At 47.8% G+C, this 15,625-nt stretch overlaps 1 protein-coding gene across 2 annotated transcripts in view; it reads left to right on the plus strand.

Moving 5' to 3' along the window:
• Nucleotides 1–15,215, plus strand: part of si:ch211-256e16.3 (kelch-like protein 20) — a 36,000-nt gene extending 20,785 nt beyond the window's left edge. Inside the window, exons 4-9 of one of the 2 annotated variants that reach the window (XM_052022567.1) lie at nucleotides 1,304–1,450; nucleotides 5,772–5,900; nucleotides 7,067–7,243; nucleotides 9,120–9,266; nucleotides 10,961–11,126; nucleotides 13,897–15,182. In XM_052022567.1, the coding sequence (XP_051878527.1) occupies nucleotides 1,304–1,450; nucleotides 5,772–5,900; nucleotides 7,067–7,243; nucleotides 9,120–9,266; nucleotides 10,961–11,126; nucleotides 13,897–14,056 (926 nt within the window). In that variant the 3' untranslated portion in view covers nucleotides 14,057–15,182. Of the gene's footprint in view, nucleotides 1–1,303; nucleotides 1,451–5,771; nucleotides 5,901–7,066; nucleotides 7,244–9,119; nucleotides 9,267–10,960; nucleotides 11,127–13,896 lie in introns of both variants that reach the window. The other variant, XM_052022566.1, reaches the window with a different exon arrangement.
• Nucleotides 15,216–15,625: the final 410 nt, after the last annotated feature.

Consider the following 15,625-nt stretch of genomic DNA (forward strand, 5'->3'; position numbering starts at 1 on the left):
CATGTTCTCGGACTCTCCCTCTCTCGGTTATTCCGTTATTGTCACTTAAGCATTTCTTTTTGCACTCCTGCAGACTGCCCCCCTACGCTCTGCACCGTCCTGCTGTTTTGCACTGATTGCTGTTGTATTTATTATTACCAGGTATTATTTAGTCAAAGTCAAGTTTGTCAGCTGCACAAGTCCACGGGTGCAATGCAAAACTTACCTGCAGCAGCGTCACAGGCACAGAGCATCAGATAAGCAGCATTCACAAGAAAAACAAATTATACACAATTTTTAAAGGGAAGCGCACTATTTTAAAAAATAACTCCATTTTAGTGCCAAGTGATCAGAGTGGTCCCAGTGTTGCTGTACTGAGATGGTCTTGGTTTATTATTGTCACTTGTCCTGAGGTACAGTAAAAAACTTGTCTTGCAAACTGATCGTACAGATCAATTCATTACACAGTGCAGTTACATTGAGTTAGTACAGAGTGCATTGAGGTAGTACAGGTAAAAACAATAACAGTACAGAGTAAAGTGTCACAGCTACAGAGAAAGTGCAGTGCAATAAGGTGCAAGGTCACAACAAGGTAGATCGTGAGGTCAGAGTCCATCTCATCGTATAAGGGAACCGTTCAGTGGTCTTATCACAGTAGGGTAGAAGCTGTCCTTAAGTCTGGTTGTACGTGATTAGGAATGTGTCAGTTGGTTCAAGAACTGAGTGGTTGAAGGGAAGTAGCAAAGATAAGATATCTTTATTAGTCACATGTACATCGAAACACACAGTGACATGCATCTTTTGCGTAGAGTGTTCTGGGGGCAGCCCGCAAGTGTCGCCACGCTTCTGGCGCCAACATAGCACGCCCACAACTTCCTAACCCGTACGTCTTTGGAATGTGGGAGGAAACCGGAGCACCCGGAGGAAACCCACACAGACACAGGGAGAACGTACAAACTCCTTACAGACAGAGGCTGGAATTGAACCCGAGTCGCTGGCGCTGTAATAGCGTTACGCTAACTGCTACACCATCGTGCCTGAACCTGGTCGTGTGGGACTTCAGGCTTCACTTTACTCTGGGAGCTTCACACAAACAAGGAATTTTGTTGTACCCTGGTGCATGTGACAATAAGCTAATCTAATTTTAAATCAGCTGTTGCATTTCCAACGCTGCAACAATGACTGCATTTCAGTAGTGCCCGTTGGCCGTGCTCCAGCCTGGTGTGGGCTGCAGTGCTGAGTGACCCTGAGGGGGTCCACATCCCCCTAGTGATGTCGTGGCTGCGTGGACTTCGATTGGAGGCCTGTGTTTTGTGTTTTTCAGGGTCAAATGAACTGATTGTTGTAGCTGGCGGGGAAGACGACAAGTTGATCCTGCGGTGTGTGGAATCCTTCGATCCTGTAGCCCGTGAATGGAAGTGCCTTTCCTGTCTGCCCTTTGCCATCAGTAAACACGGGCTGGTCGCCTCTGGTATGTTGAACATAAACATAGAACAGTACAGCACAATACAGGCCCTTCGGCCCACAATGTTGTGCTGACCTTTAAACCTCGCCTAAGACTATCTAACCCCTTCCTCCCACATATCCCTCTATTGAAAATTCCTCCATATGCTTATCCAGCAATCTCTTGAATTTGTCCAATGTACCTGCCTCCACCACCGCCCCAGGCAGCGCATTCCATGCACCAACCGCTCTCTGGGTAAAAAACCTTCCTCTGATATCTCCCTTGAACTTCCCACCCATTACTTTAAAGCCATGCCCTCTTGTATTGAGCATTGGTGCCCTGGAAAGAGGCGCTGACTGTCCACTCTATCTATTCCTCTTAATATTTTGTACATCTCTATCATGTCTCCTCTCATCCTCCTCTCCAAAGAGTAAAGCCCTAGCTCCCTTAGTCTCTCCTCATAATGCATACTCTCTAATCCAGGCAGCATCCTGGTAAATCTCCTCTGCACCCTTTCCAACGCTTCCACATCCTTCCTATAATGAGGCGACTAGAACTGGACACAGTACTCCAAGTGTGGTCTAACCAGAGTTTTGTAGAGCTGCATCATTACCTCGTGGCTCTTAAACTCGATCCCACTACTTATGAAAGCTAACATCCCATAAACTTTCTTAACTACCCTATCCACCTGTGAGGCAACTTTCAGGGATCTGTGGATATGAACCCCCAGATCCCTCCTGCTCCTCTACACTGCCCAGAATCCTGCCATTTACCTAGTACTCCGCCTGGGAGTTTGTCCTTCCAAAGTGCACCACCTCATACTCCTCTGGATTGAACTCCATCTGCCACTTATCAGCCCAGCTCTGCATCCTATCAAATGGTCACCCTTCACTTGTTTGGTGGTTCACAATGAAAGAGGCCATTTGGCCCATCAGCTCCATACTATCTCCTAGCAGAACATTCTCATCCATTTCCATCCGTGTTTAAAAAAAAATTGCTCCACGTGCCCTTTTGCTCCCCTGGTACGAAGAGACTATTTACAGTGGCCCGTTAACCTCACGGAACAACCTTGGGATGTGGGAGGAAACCGGAGCACCCGGGGGAAACCCACGCGGTCACGGGGAGAACGTGCAAACTCCACGCAGACAGCAGCAGAGTTCGGGATTAAGCCCGGGTTACTGGAGCTGAGGGAGTGGGTGTCCCCTTTACACATTACTCCTTCCCGCCCACAGGATGTGAGCACCCAGTCAGCAGACGTTTGACTGTTTTCCTCTGAGATTTTGGTGCAATAGATGCCACTGGGGTTGGTCTCTGCAGTGGTTTTCCTATTGATCTGGGACTGGGACCTGTATGTGGCAGGTTGCCCTATTAGTTGAGATCGTACCCTCTCCAAATCCCAGTGCTGAGCTCCTCACCAGCTCTGGTCCACCCCGTGCCTTGTCACTCTCCGCTCTGGTATCTCTTTGTAGACTTGTGCTGCAAAACGTAACTGGTATAGAGTCACACATCACGGAAATGGGCCCTCAGGCCTAACTTGTCCGAGCCAATCAAGGTGCCTACCTGAGCTGGTTCCATTTGCCTGTGTGTGGCCCCTATCCCTCTAAACCTTTCCTGTCCTTGTACCTGCCCAAGTACCCTTTAAATGTCGTAACTGTACCCACCTCTACCACTTCCTCTGGCAGCTCGTTCCGCACACCCACCACCCTCGGTGTGTGGGGGAACAGCTTTCAGTTCGGGTCCCTTTTATATCTTTCCCCTCTCACCCTAAACCTGTGCCCTCTAGTTTTGGACTCCCCTACCCTGGGGAAAAGACTGTTACCGTCCACCTTATCGATGCCCCTCATGATTTTATAAACATCTACAAGGTCACCCCTCAGCCTCCTTCTCTCCAAGGGGGGGAATAAAATCCCCACCCTATCCAGCTTCAGTGAGATCTTGTGAATCTTTTCATAGACGTATGCGTAGCATAGAGCAGAACAGCAGAGGAACAGGCCCTTCAACGCACCATGTCTGTGTCGAACGGGACGCCAAATTAAACTAGTCCCTTCTGCCTGCACGTGGTCCACATCCGTCCGTTCCCCACACATTCACGTGTCTGTCTAACAGCCTCTTAAATGCCACTGTTGTATCTGTCTCCACACCTCCCCTGGCAGCCCGTTCCAGGCACCCACCACTCTGGGTCCAAAAAAAACCAAACTTGATTCACACATCTCCTTTAAACTCTCTCTCCCCCCCCCCCCCCACCTTAAACGCATGTCCTCTCGTATTTGCCATTTCTGCTCACAGAGAAACATTCTGACTGTCTGTCTGTGCCTCTCATAATTTTATAAACTTCTATCTGGGGCCTTAATCTGACTCCCCCAAATTCTGAAGAGGAAGGAGGGGAAAGTTTTTTTTACAAACACACACACACACACACACACACACACACACACACACACAGCCACAGCGGTTGGTATCTAAAATGTGGAGCCATAAGCAATCACTCTGTTTAAGAGACATTTATACAGGTACTTGAATAGACCAGGCATAGAAGTGTGAAAATCAACCCGCGCTCTGTAATAAATCAGACAACAGCAGAACCAAAGAACATGTGATTAATGCTTTGAGTTTAACGCTAGTGGGAGTGAGGGATACAGAGAAAGAGTAAACAGTGTAACCTGAGCTCTGTACTGATCCGCACTCTGAGATCTACCGGTCAGTGTCCCTACCTTCGTGGGAAACCTCTGTGGGAAGTCACACTTACTAAGGCAGTTGCTTCCAGCAAACTTTAAGCAAAACACGATATGTCTAAAAAAAACTTCTCTCTTTCTCACCCGCACCTGGACATTTTTACAGCCACAACTATAGTCACCCCATGGTTGAGGCAATATCGCACCAGGAGAAGAATAGCTGCATATCATTAACCCTTACATTCCCTTATCTTTTACAGAAGGAGATGGGCCTAATGCAGGCAACTGAGATTAGTGTAGATGGGGAATAAAGGTCAGCATGGATGTGATGGGCTGAAGGGCCTGGTTCTGTGCTTTACAGCTCTGAGTCTTCCTGAGCCTCCAAACTAAGTGTTTGAGGATCGAAGTTTGAACCTGCCCTCTCCTCATTCTGTTATTGCTGTGGACCTGGGTGTAGACATTGGAGGAGATCATGAATGGATGACTGACCTGTGCCCATGTGCGATGTTAGATGAAGGCAGGGACTCGTAAACTGTGGTGCACAATGAGCACTTTAATGTAAAATTTACTGTCAGCAGTCTGCAAAACACGGAGCCTTGAACACAGAGCCGTGATGTTACTGACCCCCATGTCCTGGATGAACTTTTTTAAAAGATCCCCCGCGATCCCAGGAAAACGGCTCGACTGGTGACGCTCCAGTGCCTCCCTCGTCCCACTGCCCCTTGGTGATTAAGCCGACCTCTTGTGAGAATGGGTCTCCAGGGCTATTTCTAGAGGGCAATGGGAGCTGATATCACAAGGTTTTAGCTGCCTGTTGCATCTGTGGGTGAGTTTTGGTGATTGGGGGGGGTGGGGGGGCTAACATGTAACAGGAGCTGTGACATCCACTGCTTCAGATGCTCCGAGAGGTTGATCTGTTGTCCTTGCTTGGTTTGGCCTGTATGTAACTCCAGACCCATGGATGTGAGTGGCCCTTCACTGCTGTTTGGGATGGTAGTGGTTTATTGTTGTCACTTGTACCGAGGTACAGTGAAAAACTTGTCTTGCAAACCGATCGTACAGGTCAATTCATTACGCAGTGCAGTTACATTGAGTTAGTACAGAGTGCATTGATGTAGTACAGGTAAAAACAATAACAGTACAGAGTAAAGTGTCACAGCTACAGAGAAAATGCAGTGCAATAAGGTGCAAGGTCACAACAAGGTAGATCGTGAGGTCAGAGTCCATCTCATTGTTTAAGGGAACCGTTCAATAGTCTTATCACAGTGGGATAGAAGCTGTCCTTAAGTCTGGTGGTACGTGCCCTCAGGCTCCTGTATCTTCTACCTGATGGTAGAAGAGAGAATGTCCCGGGTGGGTGGGGTCTTTGATTATGCTGGCTGCTTCACCAAGGCAGCGAGAGGTAAAGACAGAGTCCAAGGAGGAGAGGCTGGTGTCTGAGATGCGCTGGGCTGTGTTGTATTGAAGGCAGAAGGATGGACTATAAATGCTGGTGTTTCTGGCAGTGTCCACATCCTGTGAGCACGTTTTGAGCTTGCTGTGTAATATCATCCCCCTCCCCAACATGTGTACCCGGTCCCCAAGCCTGCGAACTTGCTGTGAGAATGGGGTTGGTGACTGGTTTTGCCTCCGTTTGCAAGGTACTTGAACAATTACCGTTGTCTCACTCTGCACAGGTTGCACACTGTACGTGGCTGGAGGGGAGTTTCCCGATGGGTCTGCAAGCAAGGAGATGTGGCGTTATGATCCCTGTTACGACATGTGGCATAAGATGGCCCCAATGAATGTGGCACGTTCTGAACTGGGTAACGGTGCTTGCCACAATTGTATTTTTAGAAATTTTTATAGTTGTCTCACTCAGAACATAAATCAGTTTATTATTGTCACACGTACTGTGGTACGGTGAAAAATGTGTCTTGCATACTGTCCGTACAGATCATTTCATTTCAACAGTACATTGAGGTAGTACAAAGGAAAACAATAACAGAATGCAGAATAAAGTGTTACAGTTACAGAGAAAGTGCAGTGCAGGCAGACAATAAGGTGCAAGGGCCACAATGAGGTAGATTGTGAGGTCAAGAGTCCATCTTATCATACTAGGGAATAGTCTTATAACAGCGGGACAGAAGCTGTCCTTGAGCCTGGTGGTACGTGCTTTCAGGCTTTTGTATCTGCTGCCTGATGGGAGGGGGGAGAAGAGAGAATGTCCAGGGTGGGTGGGGTCTTTGATTACGCTGACTGCTTTACTGAGGCATCGAGAGGTATAGACAGAGTCTATGGAGGCGAGGCTGGTTTCTGTGATGTGCTGAGCTGTGTCCACAACTCTCTGCAGTTTCTTGCCATCCTGGGCAGAGCAGTTGCTGTACCAAGTCGTGATGCATCTGAATAGGATGCTTTCTGTGGTGCATTGATTAAAAGTTGGTGAGGGTTGACGGGGACATGCCAAATTTCTTTATCCTCCTGAGGAAGCGGAGGCACTGGTGAGCTTTCTTGGCCGTGGCGTCTACGTGGTCCCTGTGCTTGTGTGTTTGGGGTTCTCTTTGCATTCTGGTGATTGATGGAGGGTTAGGGGTGGGAAAAATTTCCTCCTGTCAAGATGCCTTGCTGAGGTGCTGGGGCTGGATGTAGGTGTTGTACCTGGAGTGGGTGGCACAAGCTGCCATCCTAGGTCAGTAGTATGCTCTGGAGGTGTGCATGTGTGGGGTAGGGGGGAGTTGCTGGTAGTTTTGACTGCTGGTGGTGGTCCCAGGCAGGAGAAGTCTCGCCAAAAAGCAGTTGGCTAATCAAGCTGAGTTTATTGTCACGTGCACAAGTACAGTGAGGTACAGGTACAGTGAAAAACCTGCTTGCAGCAGCATCACAGGCACATAGGTACAGACAGCACAGAGAACGTAGGTTATACAGACGGCGGATGTGTCTGTGGGGTGAGGTGCCAACTTGAATACAGATGTTGGCTCCTTCCTCCTCTCAGGTCTCGTCATGTTGGATGGCTACGTGTTTGCAGTGGGCGGATGGGAAGGAACCTCCAGGTTGGATTCCATCGAGTGTTACAATCCCCACACCAATGCCTGGCGTTTCCTGGAATCCATGAAGATAGCGGTGACCAGTCCTGCTGTGGTGGCTCTTCAGGGTCTCTTGTATGTAGCAGGTAAGGACAGCGTTGGCCTTGTGAAGGCTGCCGTAAAGTAGTTCCTGTGCTCCCTCTCAGCCTGGTGAGCTCCCAAGGCAGTGAAGTCGTTCCCAAATCATTCCTTAGGAAATGCAGCCTCCAGGTGGCATGTAGAAAGATAATGGAATCGGGTCTGGGATTCTCTACCTGGTGGAGGCAGAATTTCTCCATCCCTTTAAACAGTACCTGGGGCAGTGACTCAGGGCTGTGCACCCTGTGCTGTAGATGATCTGTGATCATCTTGGATAAGATATCTTTATATGTGTTCAGTTCTGGTCGCCTCATTATAGGAAGGATGTGGAGGCATTGGAAAGGGTGCAGAGGAGATTTACCAGGATGCTGCCTGGTTTAGAGAGTGTGCATTATAAGGAGAGACTAAGGGAGCTAGGGCTTTACTCTTTGGAGAGAAGGAGGATGAGAGGAGACATGATAGAGGTGTACAAAATATTAAGAGGAATAGATAGAGTGGACAGCCAGCGCCTCTTTCCCAGGGCACCAATGCTCAATACAAGAGGGCACGGCTTTAAAGTAATGGGTGGGAAGATCAAGGGAGATATCAGAGGAAGGTTTTTTACCCAGGGAGTGGTTGGGGCGTGGAATGCGCTGCCTGGGGCGGTGGTGGAGGCAGGTACATTGGTCAAATTCAAGAGATTGCTAGATAAGCGTATGGAGGAACTTAAGATAGAGGAATATGTGGGAGGAAGGGGTTAGATGGTCTTAAGTGAGGTTCAAAGGTTGGCACAACATTGTGGGCTGAAGGGCCTGTATTGCGTTGTACTGTTCTATGTTCTATTTATCACATGCACATTGAAACACACAGTGAAATACATCTTTTGTGTGGAGTGTTCTGGGGGCAGCCCGCAAGTGTCGCCACGCTTCCAGCGCCAGCATAGCATGCCCACAACTTCCAAACCCGTACGTCTTTGGTACTTTTGAAGTTGGGGCGAGATGGTCTCCCAGGTAACAGGAAAGACCCGTCAGATTTTTTTTGGGGTGACTGGTGTCCGAGCAGGAACTTTGTGTTGGTTCTCGAGCCCAGCGCGGTGTGTTGCTGCGCAGTGAGGTGGGTGATTTGTGGGAGAGGGAGTGCTCTGGTCTGATCACTGATCCAAAGACATTGCCTCTTCCGAACACGGTAGAGATTGCGAGAGGAACACACATAAACCTGCAGATGCTGAAATCTGAAAGAAATGTTGGCACAACTCAGCCAGACCAGCAGCACCTGTGGAAAGAGAAACCTGTTCATATTTTGGGTCAGGGACCCTTCCTCTGAACTCAGTCCCTGATCCCTAGTGTTACCTGGTTTCTCTTTCCATAGATGCTGCCTGTCTGGTTGAGCTCTTCCAGTATTTTCTGTCGGCGATTTGAGAGAACTGATTGCAGATGGGCGTAGTGGGGAAAGTTATTTTAACTCGGAGTCATAGAGTCATACAGCACAGAAACAGGCCCTTCAGCCCAACTGGTCCATGCTGACCAAGGTGCCCATCTAAGCTAGTCCTATTTGCCCATGACATCTGGAGCTTCTGATAGCCTCTTCCCTGATTGCGTTTGTATCCTGCAGTCGAAGGCTGAAAATGCACTTGAACTCTTGTTCTGTGACATTGAGTTGTTGAACTTGAGCACTGAAGCTTGTAGGAGGGGAGAGAGAGAGAGAGAGAGTCTATCACAGGATTGGCTGTGGTGGGTTTAGACCTTTGGAGGAAGTGTTGGGCGGGTGGGAGCTTCAAGTATCCCTGAAATGTATTGCGCTGAAGGTGTTTTAGTTTTCTTTTTCAGCACATCTCTCAAATCGGTGCGCAGGGTGGGTTTCGGTTGGGCCGGTGAGACGGAGCACTGACCGGGTTTGACTCTGCAGGTGGAGCCGTGCTGGAAGATGGTGATGGCATGAACTTGGTTCAGGTTTACAACCCAAAGACCAACACCTGGTCCGAGGTGGCTCCAATGCAGATTCCTCGCTCGGGATCCGTTGCTTGTGTCCTCCAAGGAAAGATTTACGTCATTGGTAAGAAGTCCGAAAGGGACTTGCATTTCTGCGAGTGCCCTTCACGGCCTCGCGTGCAAAGGTCACGTGGCCCATGAAATCCTCTTGTACTTGCATCCACCAACACTCCTGTATTAAAACTCCTCCTTCCCCAAGCCTTCCCCCTCCTATCTCACTTACACCTCCATGCTCCTCCAGCTTTTGTCCTTGTGTTCATTGCGGTTTCACCCCCAGTGACATCAGTTGTCAGTCATAGATCCAGCACAGAGACCAGTCCTTCAGCGTACCTAGTCTGTGCTATCCCTCAACCACCCTCGTCTGCGTCCTGAACTCTGGAATTTCCACTGTCACGTACACCGCCTTTGTCTAATAAACTTCCCATCTCTGATCAACCACTGGTCATGTCCCCTTGTGACAAATACCAACACTCCTGTGAAGCTCCAAGTGATGTTTTGCTACAGTAAATGTAGTTGGAAGTGGAGGAATTAAATTTGAACTCTGCTGTGGCCCATGTGAATGAGAAACGGTGCAAAGCCAACATTTCTCCCATGTCCCTGTGTTCCAGTGGCTAAGTCACTCATCTAAAAGCTTTTTAGTTTTAGTTATGACAGGATAAAATGTAATGTGTAATCCAGAGGCTCGCTTATTGTGGGGCCCACTGGTGGGAAATGAACAATCCCTTGTTTACGAGCGAGTAATGGAGAGTGTGCTGGGGATGAAGCTGGTGATGTGTGATGGTGAGAGACGTGAAGCTGTGGACGGAGATCTGGGGAGGGATGAGGATCTGACATTTCTTCAGGACGCATCAACGGCAAGACCAGTATTTATTGTCCTATTCTGGTTGTCCCTGACCAGATAAAGCATTGCAGTTGGTGTGGAGTCAATGTTGCATCAGTCCCTTGCCCTTGGGTGTATTGGTATTGGTTTATTATTGTCACTTGTACCAAGATACAGTGGAAAAACCTTTCTTGCATATACTGTTCGTACAGGTCAATTCATTACACAGTGCAGTTACATTGGGTTAGTACAGAGTGCATTGAGGTAGTACAGGTAAAAACAATAACAGTACAGAGTAAAGTGTCACAGCTACAAGGAAGTGCAGTGCAATAAGGTGCAAGGTCACAACAAGGTAGATCGTGAGGTCAGAGTCCATCTCATCGTATAAGGGAACCGTTCAATAGTCTTATCACAGTGGGATACGAGCTGTCCTTAAGTCTGGTGGTACGTGCCCTCAGGCTCCTGTATCTTCTGCCTGATGGAAGAGGAGAGAAGAGAGAATGACCCGGGTGGGTGGGGTCTTTGATTATGCTGGCTGCTACACCAAGGCAGCAAGAGGTATAGACCGAGTCCTTGGAGGGGAGGCTGGTTTCCGTGATGCGCTGGGCTGTGTCCACAACTCTCTGCAGTTTCTTGTGGTCCTGGGCAGAGCAGTTGCCGTACCAAGCCGTGATGCATCCAGATAGGATGCTTTCTATGGTGCATCGACAAAAATTGGTGAGTGTTGACGGGGACATGCCAAATTTCTTTAGCTTCCTGAGGAAGTAGAGGCGCTGGTTGCAGGTTAGAGTAGAGGAACTGCAGGAAGAGTAGTTGGTTCAGTAAGTGAACCGTTGCTGTTCACTACACTTCGGTCTCTACATTAACAGGGGGAAACAAGTGTTTAAGAAGGGGCAGTGATTTTTAATGTGTGTGTACCTGATGTGCGTCTTCCTCAGGTGGTTGGCACGCTTCAACAGAGAACACCAACAAGGTGGAGCAGTACGACCCCAAGACCAACGCATGGAAGATGTGTGCCCCAATGAACGAGAGGCGCTACCGGCCAGGGGTGGCTGTGATCGATGGCAAGATCTACGTGATGGGAGGAGAGGAAGGATGGGATCGGTATGTGTCACTGCTTAAAGAACGGGTTCAATTTTACACGCCACTGGTAGGAACAGGAGTTCAGGCCTTGGAGGCGGCTTGAATTGTTTCACAGCGTATCTGATCTGTAATTTCCTGCCTTGATTCCAAAACCTTCCATCTTGGAGGTTTTGAAACTGACCCAAGCCACAGCACGGGCAGTCCCTGGGTGATGATACGGTTCCGTTCCTGAGAACTGTTTGTTATTTGGAAATTAAAAGAAAAGTATGTTTAATGAACGAGGTGTGAGGGCAGGCACGGTAGTGTAGCAGTTAGCGTAATGCTTTACAGCGCCAGCGACCCGGGTTCGATTCTGGCCACTGTCTGTAAGGAGTTTGCACGTTCTCCCCGTGGCTGCGTGGGTTTCCTCCGGGTGCTCCGGTTTCCTCCCACATTCCAAAGACGTACGGGTTAGGAAGTTGTGGGCATGCTATGTTGGCGCCGGAAGCGTGGCGACACTTGCGGGCTGCCCCCAGAACACTCTACACAAAAGGTGCATTTCACTGTGTGTTTTGATGTACATGTGACGAATAAAAAAATTTTAATCTTAGATATCTTAATACTGACAAGCTGCAGGAACAAAAGCCAGTGGACTGGTGATGAATGAAACAGTTTAATAAAGAGCAATACGGGGCATTTAACTTGCAGGAGTACAAGCTGTTCAGTAGACAAGAGAAACGTGAATGTCACTGGGATTTCTGTCTTTGCCCGCTCCTAAGCTGAAGAGGCAGTTATGTGTTGACCAGATAGGTGAACCTTGATTCACCTCTAGGCCAGACTGATGAATTTAACAACATTCCTGTGGGAGGTGGGGGTAGAAGTTGCAGAAGGACTTGCTGTCATCGTCCAACCCTGCAGGGATGTTGGATGTGTCAGGAGAATGGAAAAGGTGATCTCCTTGTTCAGGAGGGCTGGAGGGATATGCAGTTTTGCTGAGGCTGCTCAGTTTAACTCCCAACTTGGAACCGGAGCCATTTAACTTTGTTCCTTGATCAGAGCTGCTGCTTGAGTTGTGTACCTGGGTATCTCGAGTCTCCCGTGACTATCTGACCCACTCCTGGTGGCTGTGCCGCCTTCTACCTGGGCCCCAACCTCTGAAATTCCATCCTCGATCACCCCGCCTCTCAAACTTTCCCTCCTTTAAGATCTCTGCAAAACCTGTTCCTTTCTCATCCTATCATTTCCTTTTCTTCAGCATTTCGAAAAGTTTTTTAATTACATAAAAGCAGGTTGAGCCATGAGAATTGGGCAGAACTGTTACTGTAACTCCAGGGGTTAAGTAGTCCTGGGATATGTGGCAGGTCACATTAGCATTTGAAAAAAGCTATGAAATAAAAACAGAAAATGCCGGAAAACGGGTCAGGTGGTATCTGTGGAAAGAGAAGCAGCTCTGTTGAAAGGTCTTTGACCCAAAAGGTTAACTGAGAAGGAGAGCAAGCAAGTTATTCTAAGCATCGGAAAAGGTGGGAGAGGGCAGTGGGTAGTCTGTAATAGTGTGAAATAATGTGGTCATGGACAGTTAAGCTCCATGGTGTTAAGCACTTTTGGTTAGAATCATACAGCATGGAAACAGGCCCTTCGGCCCAACTTGTCCCTGCCAGCTGTGTTTCCCAGCAAGCTAGTCCCATACCACCATGGTTCATGGAAGTCGAGTGATACTATAACCTCAAGCATCCTTGTGAAAGTTATCCCATACTCTGAGATTAAAGTAAATTTCTTACTGGTGCAGTCAAATCGCTGACTTAACCCATTTGTACAATGGCATCAGCCACTTTCTTACCGTCTGCCATACTGGCTCATTGTCACTTCTGCTCCTGCCAATGGGGATCAAAGCCAAGGCTGGTCACACAACACTATGCCAATCAGATAAACTCGCGGGTGGGCTTAGAATCCATGGAGCATAGAACAGCACAGGAACAGGCCCTTCAGCCCACGATGTCTGTGCCAACCAGGTCGCCAATTTAAACTAATACCATCTGCCTACACGTTGTCCAAATTCTTCCTCTCTCTGCCTATTTATGTCTATCTAAATGCTGCTTAAGTCTGGCTATTGTGTCTGCTTTCACCACCAGGCCTGGCAGCACTTTTTTAAACAAGTAAAATTGTGTGGATAGTCAGAGGCTTTTCCCCAGGGCTGAAATGGTGGCCACAAGAGGACACAGGTTTAAGGTGCTGGGAAGTAGGTACAGAAGAGATGTCAGGGGTAAGTTTTTTACTCAGAGTGGTGAGTGTGTGGAATGGGCTGCTGGCAACGGTGGTGGAGGCAGATACGATAGGGTCTTTTAAGAGACTGTTGTATAGGTACATGGAGCTGAGAAAAATAGAGGGCTATGGGTAAGCCTAGTAATTTCTAAGGTAGGGACATGTTCGGCACAGCTTTGTGGGCCAAAGGGCCTGAATTGTGCTGTAGGTTTTCTATGTTAAGTAATCTTACCTTGTAAATCTCCTTCCTTTAACCTTCCCCCTCTCGCCTTTTTAAAGCTCTGCCCTCTAGTGTTTGAAATTTCCACCCTGGGGGAAAAAGACCATCCAGCCTGTATCTGCCTCTATGACTTTATAAACCTCTCTCGGGTCGCCCCCCTCTGCCTCTGATGCTCTGGAGAAAACATCCCAAGTTTGTCCACTCTCTTCCTATAGCTAATACACTCTAATCCATGGTACGGTATGATTTAATTGAAGTTTTATGTGTGCACAATATTACCACAGTCTGATAGCCTCCCTTCACCGTTTTGTCAAACATTCTTGCCTGCAGGTACCACGACACCATTGAACAGTACAGTGAAGAGGATGACAAATGGGAGATATTTGGAGAGATGCTGACAAGTCGCAGTTGGTTAAGCTGTGCTACTGTGCCGATCCGGAAGGAGACTTGGCCCAGCCACCTGGCTCATCAAGGAGTTTTTGTGGATTGATGGGAAATTCTGCCACTGCTTAAAGTGGATAAATCACATCGTCTACAATCTTGCATAACAGCTGTCAACCACAGTTTGCAGAATCTGGCTGTGTGACATCTATCGGAAAAGGTCCACGGTTCTCCCCAGTTTACAGAAGCACTTTAGGGCTCATTTTCAACACTTGCAGCCCAGGCAGTAGGTCAAGCGGTGTGGGACATCACCTCAGTGGGTTCTACAAGGGATTTGGGAGGGTTCCTGGATCGTGGTGGGTGCATTCCTCCTTGGTCATCATTCAGCAAAGCTGAAAACCACCCTGAGTGTGCCTGGGGTCTGAGTGTATACAAGATGTATCCCTGGTTTCGTACTTCAATGGCTGTTGTAAAACATTCTTTCTCTCCATCAGAGAGACACAGTAACGTCCATGTTCTGGCTTTGATACTTTCTTGTGATTAGACTGGTACAAGAGTTTTTTTAAAGCTCTCCTGTTTTCTACAGAACCTGAAGTATTGGGGTAGTGTTCTAATTACCCCGTCTGCACAGAAACCTCTCACTAAGAGTTGGTACCTAGCTGACACTGTCCGTAAGTGTCTGTTGCGTTGATAGCCACTGCTCGGAGCCCTCGGCTTGGGAAAGGGTTCCTCTTGCTCAGTGCCACACAGGGAGGCTAGTGTAGCCAGTTGACCAGTGGTGTTGACCACAGTCTATTTATCTCGTACACGCACTACACAAAGAACTTGCTGTTGGTGAGAGAGGTTAATTGCTATGACCTGTGTAACTCTTAACCTCCACAAGGAAGCTGGCATCCTCTGGGTGAGTTTTGCAATAGGTTCTAATGGCTTTTTTGCAAAAATTGTTGCTGTATAATTCTCTACCTGATCTTTGAGGTGGTTTCTCATCGCCTGGAATACTCTTTGTCAGCTAATTGAAGAATGCTACCTTTTTATCCTCAGACCCTTAAGAAGTTGGCGGTTTTAACCTTTCAAATGTGTTGGTGTTTGAGTTAGTTGCACATATAAAGACTATATAATCGTGAATTTAAGCAATAAGATTTTTACAGCAGTAACTCAATGTACAACCCTATGGGTTTTTAAGAAAACCACTGCTCCCGTTTAAATGTGCAAAACTGCTTTCATACCTCAGTATTCCAAATTAAATAAAGTTGTTAAACCATTTAATGTAAATTCTACGGCTGATAATTTGTTTTCAATTACTGTGCAAACGTCTGCAAGGATGGCATGGTATAACTTAACTGGAGCCCCATATTCCCAGGAAGTGAACACTGCCCTTTTAGCTCCTGAAATCTTTGAGCGACCCCCCCCCCCCCCTCACCTTGAGCTCACTATTTCTTTGCACTCTTGCTGTAATCTTCCACAAACTCTCAGCCTATCTAATGCTGTGTTTTATATTCTCTAAAGCTGCCCACAGTAACTACTGGGCCTCTGCCACCTCATTTTGTACCTCTCCTGGGACCACATTATTTGGAAATTTCCTCCTCGTTCTCTAATTCCTGCCTCTTGTCCTTTTAAAGACTAAGTGGTAGACAAATAAATTCTTTGTACAGTTATGTTAAACACCAACTGCTTTCAG

Source organism: Pristis pectinata, chromosome 8, assembly GCF_009764475.1.
Source record: "Pristis pectinata isolate sPriPec2 chromosome 8, sPriPec2.1.pri, whole genome shotgun sequence".
Classification (NCBI taxonomy): domain Eukaryota; kingdom Metazoa; phylum Chordata; class Chondrichthyes; order Rhinopristiformes; family Pristidae; genus Pristis; species Pristis pectinata.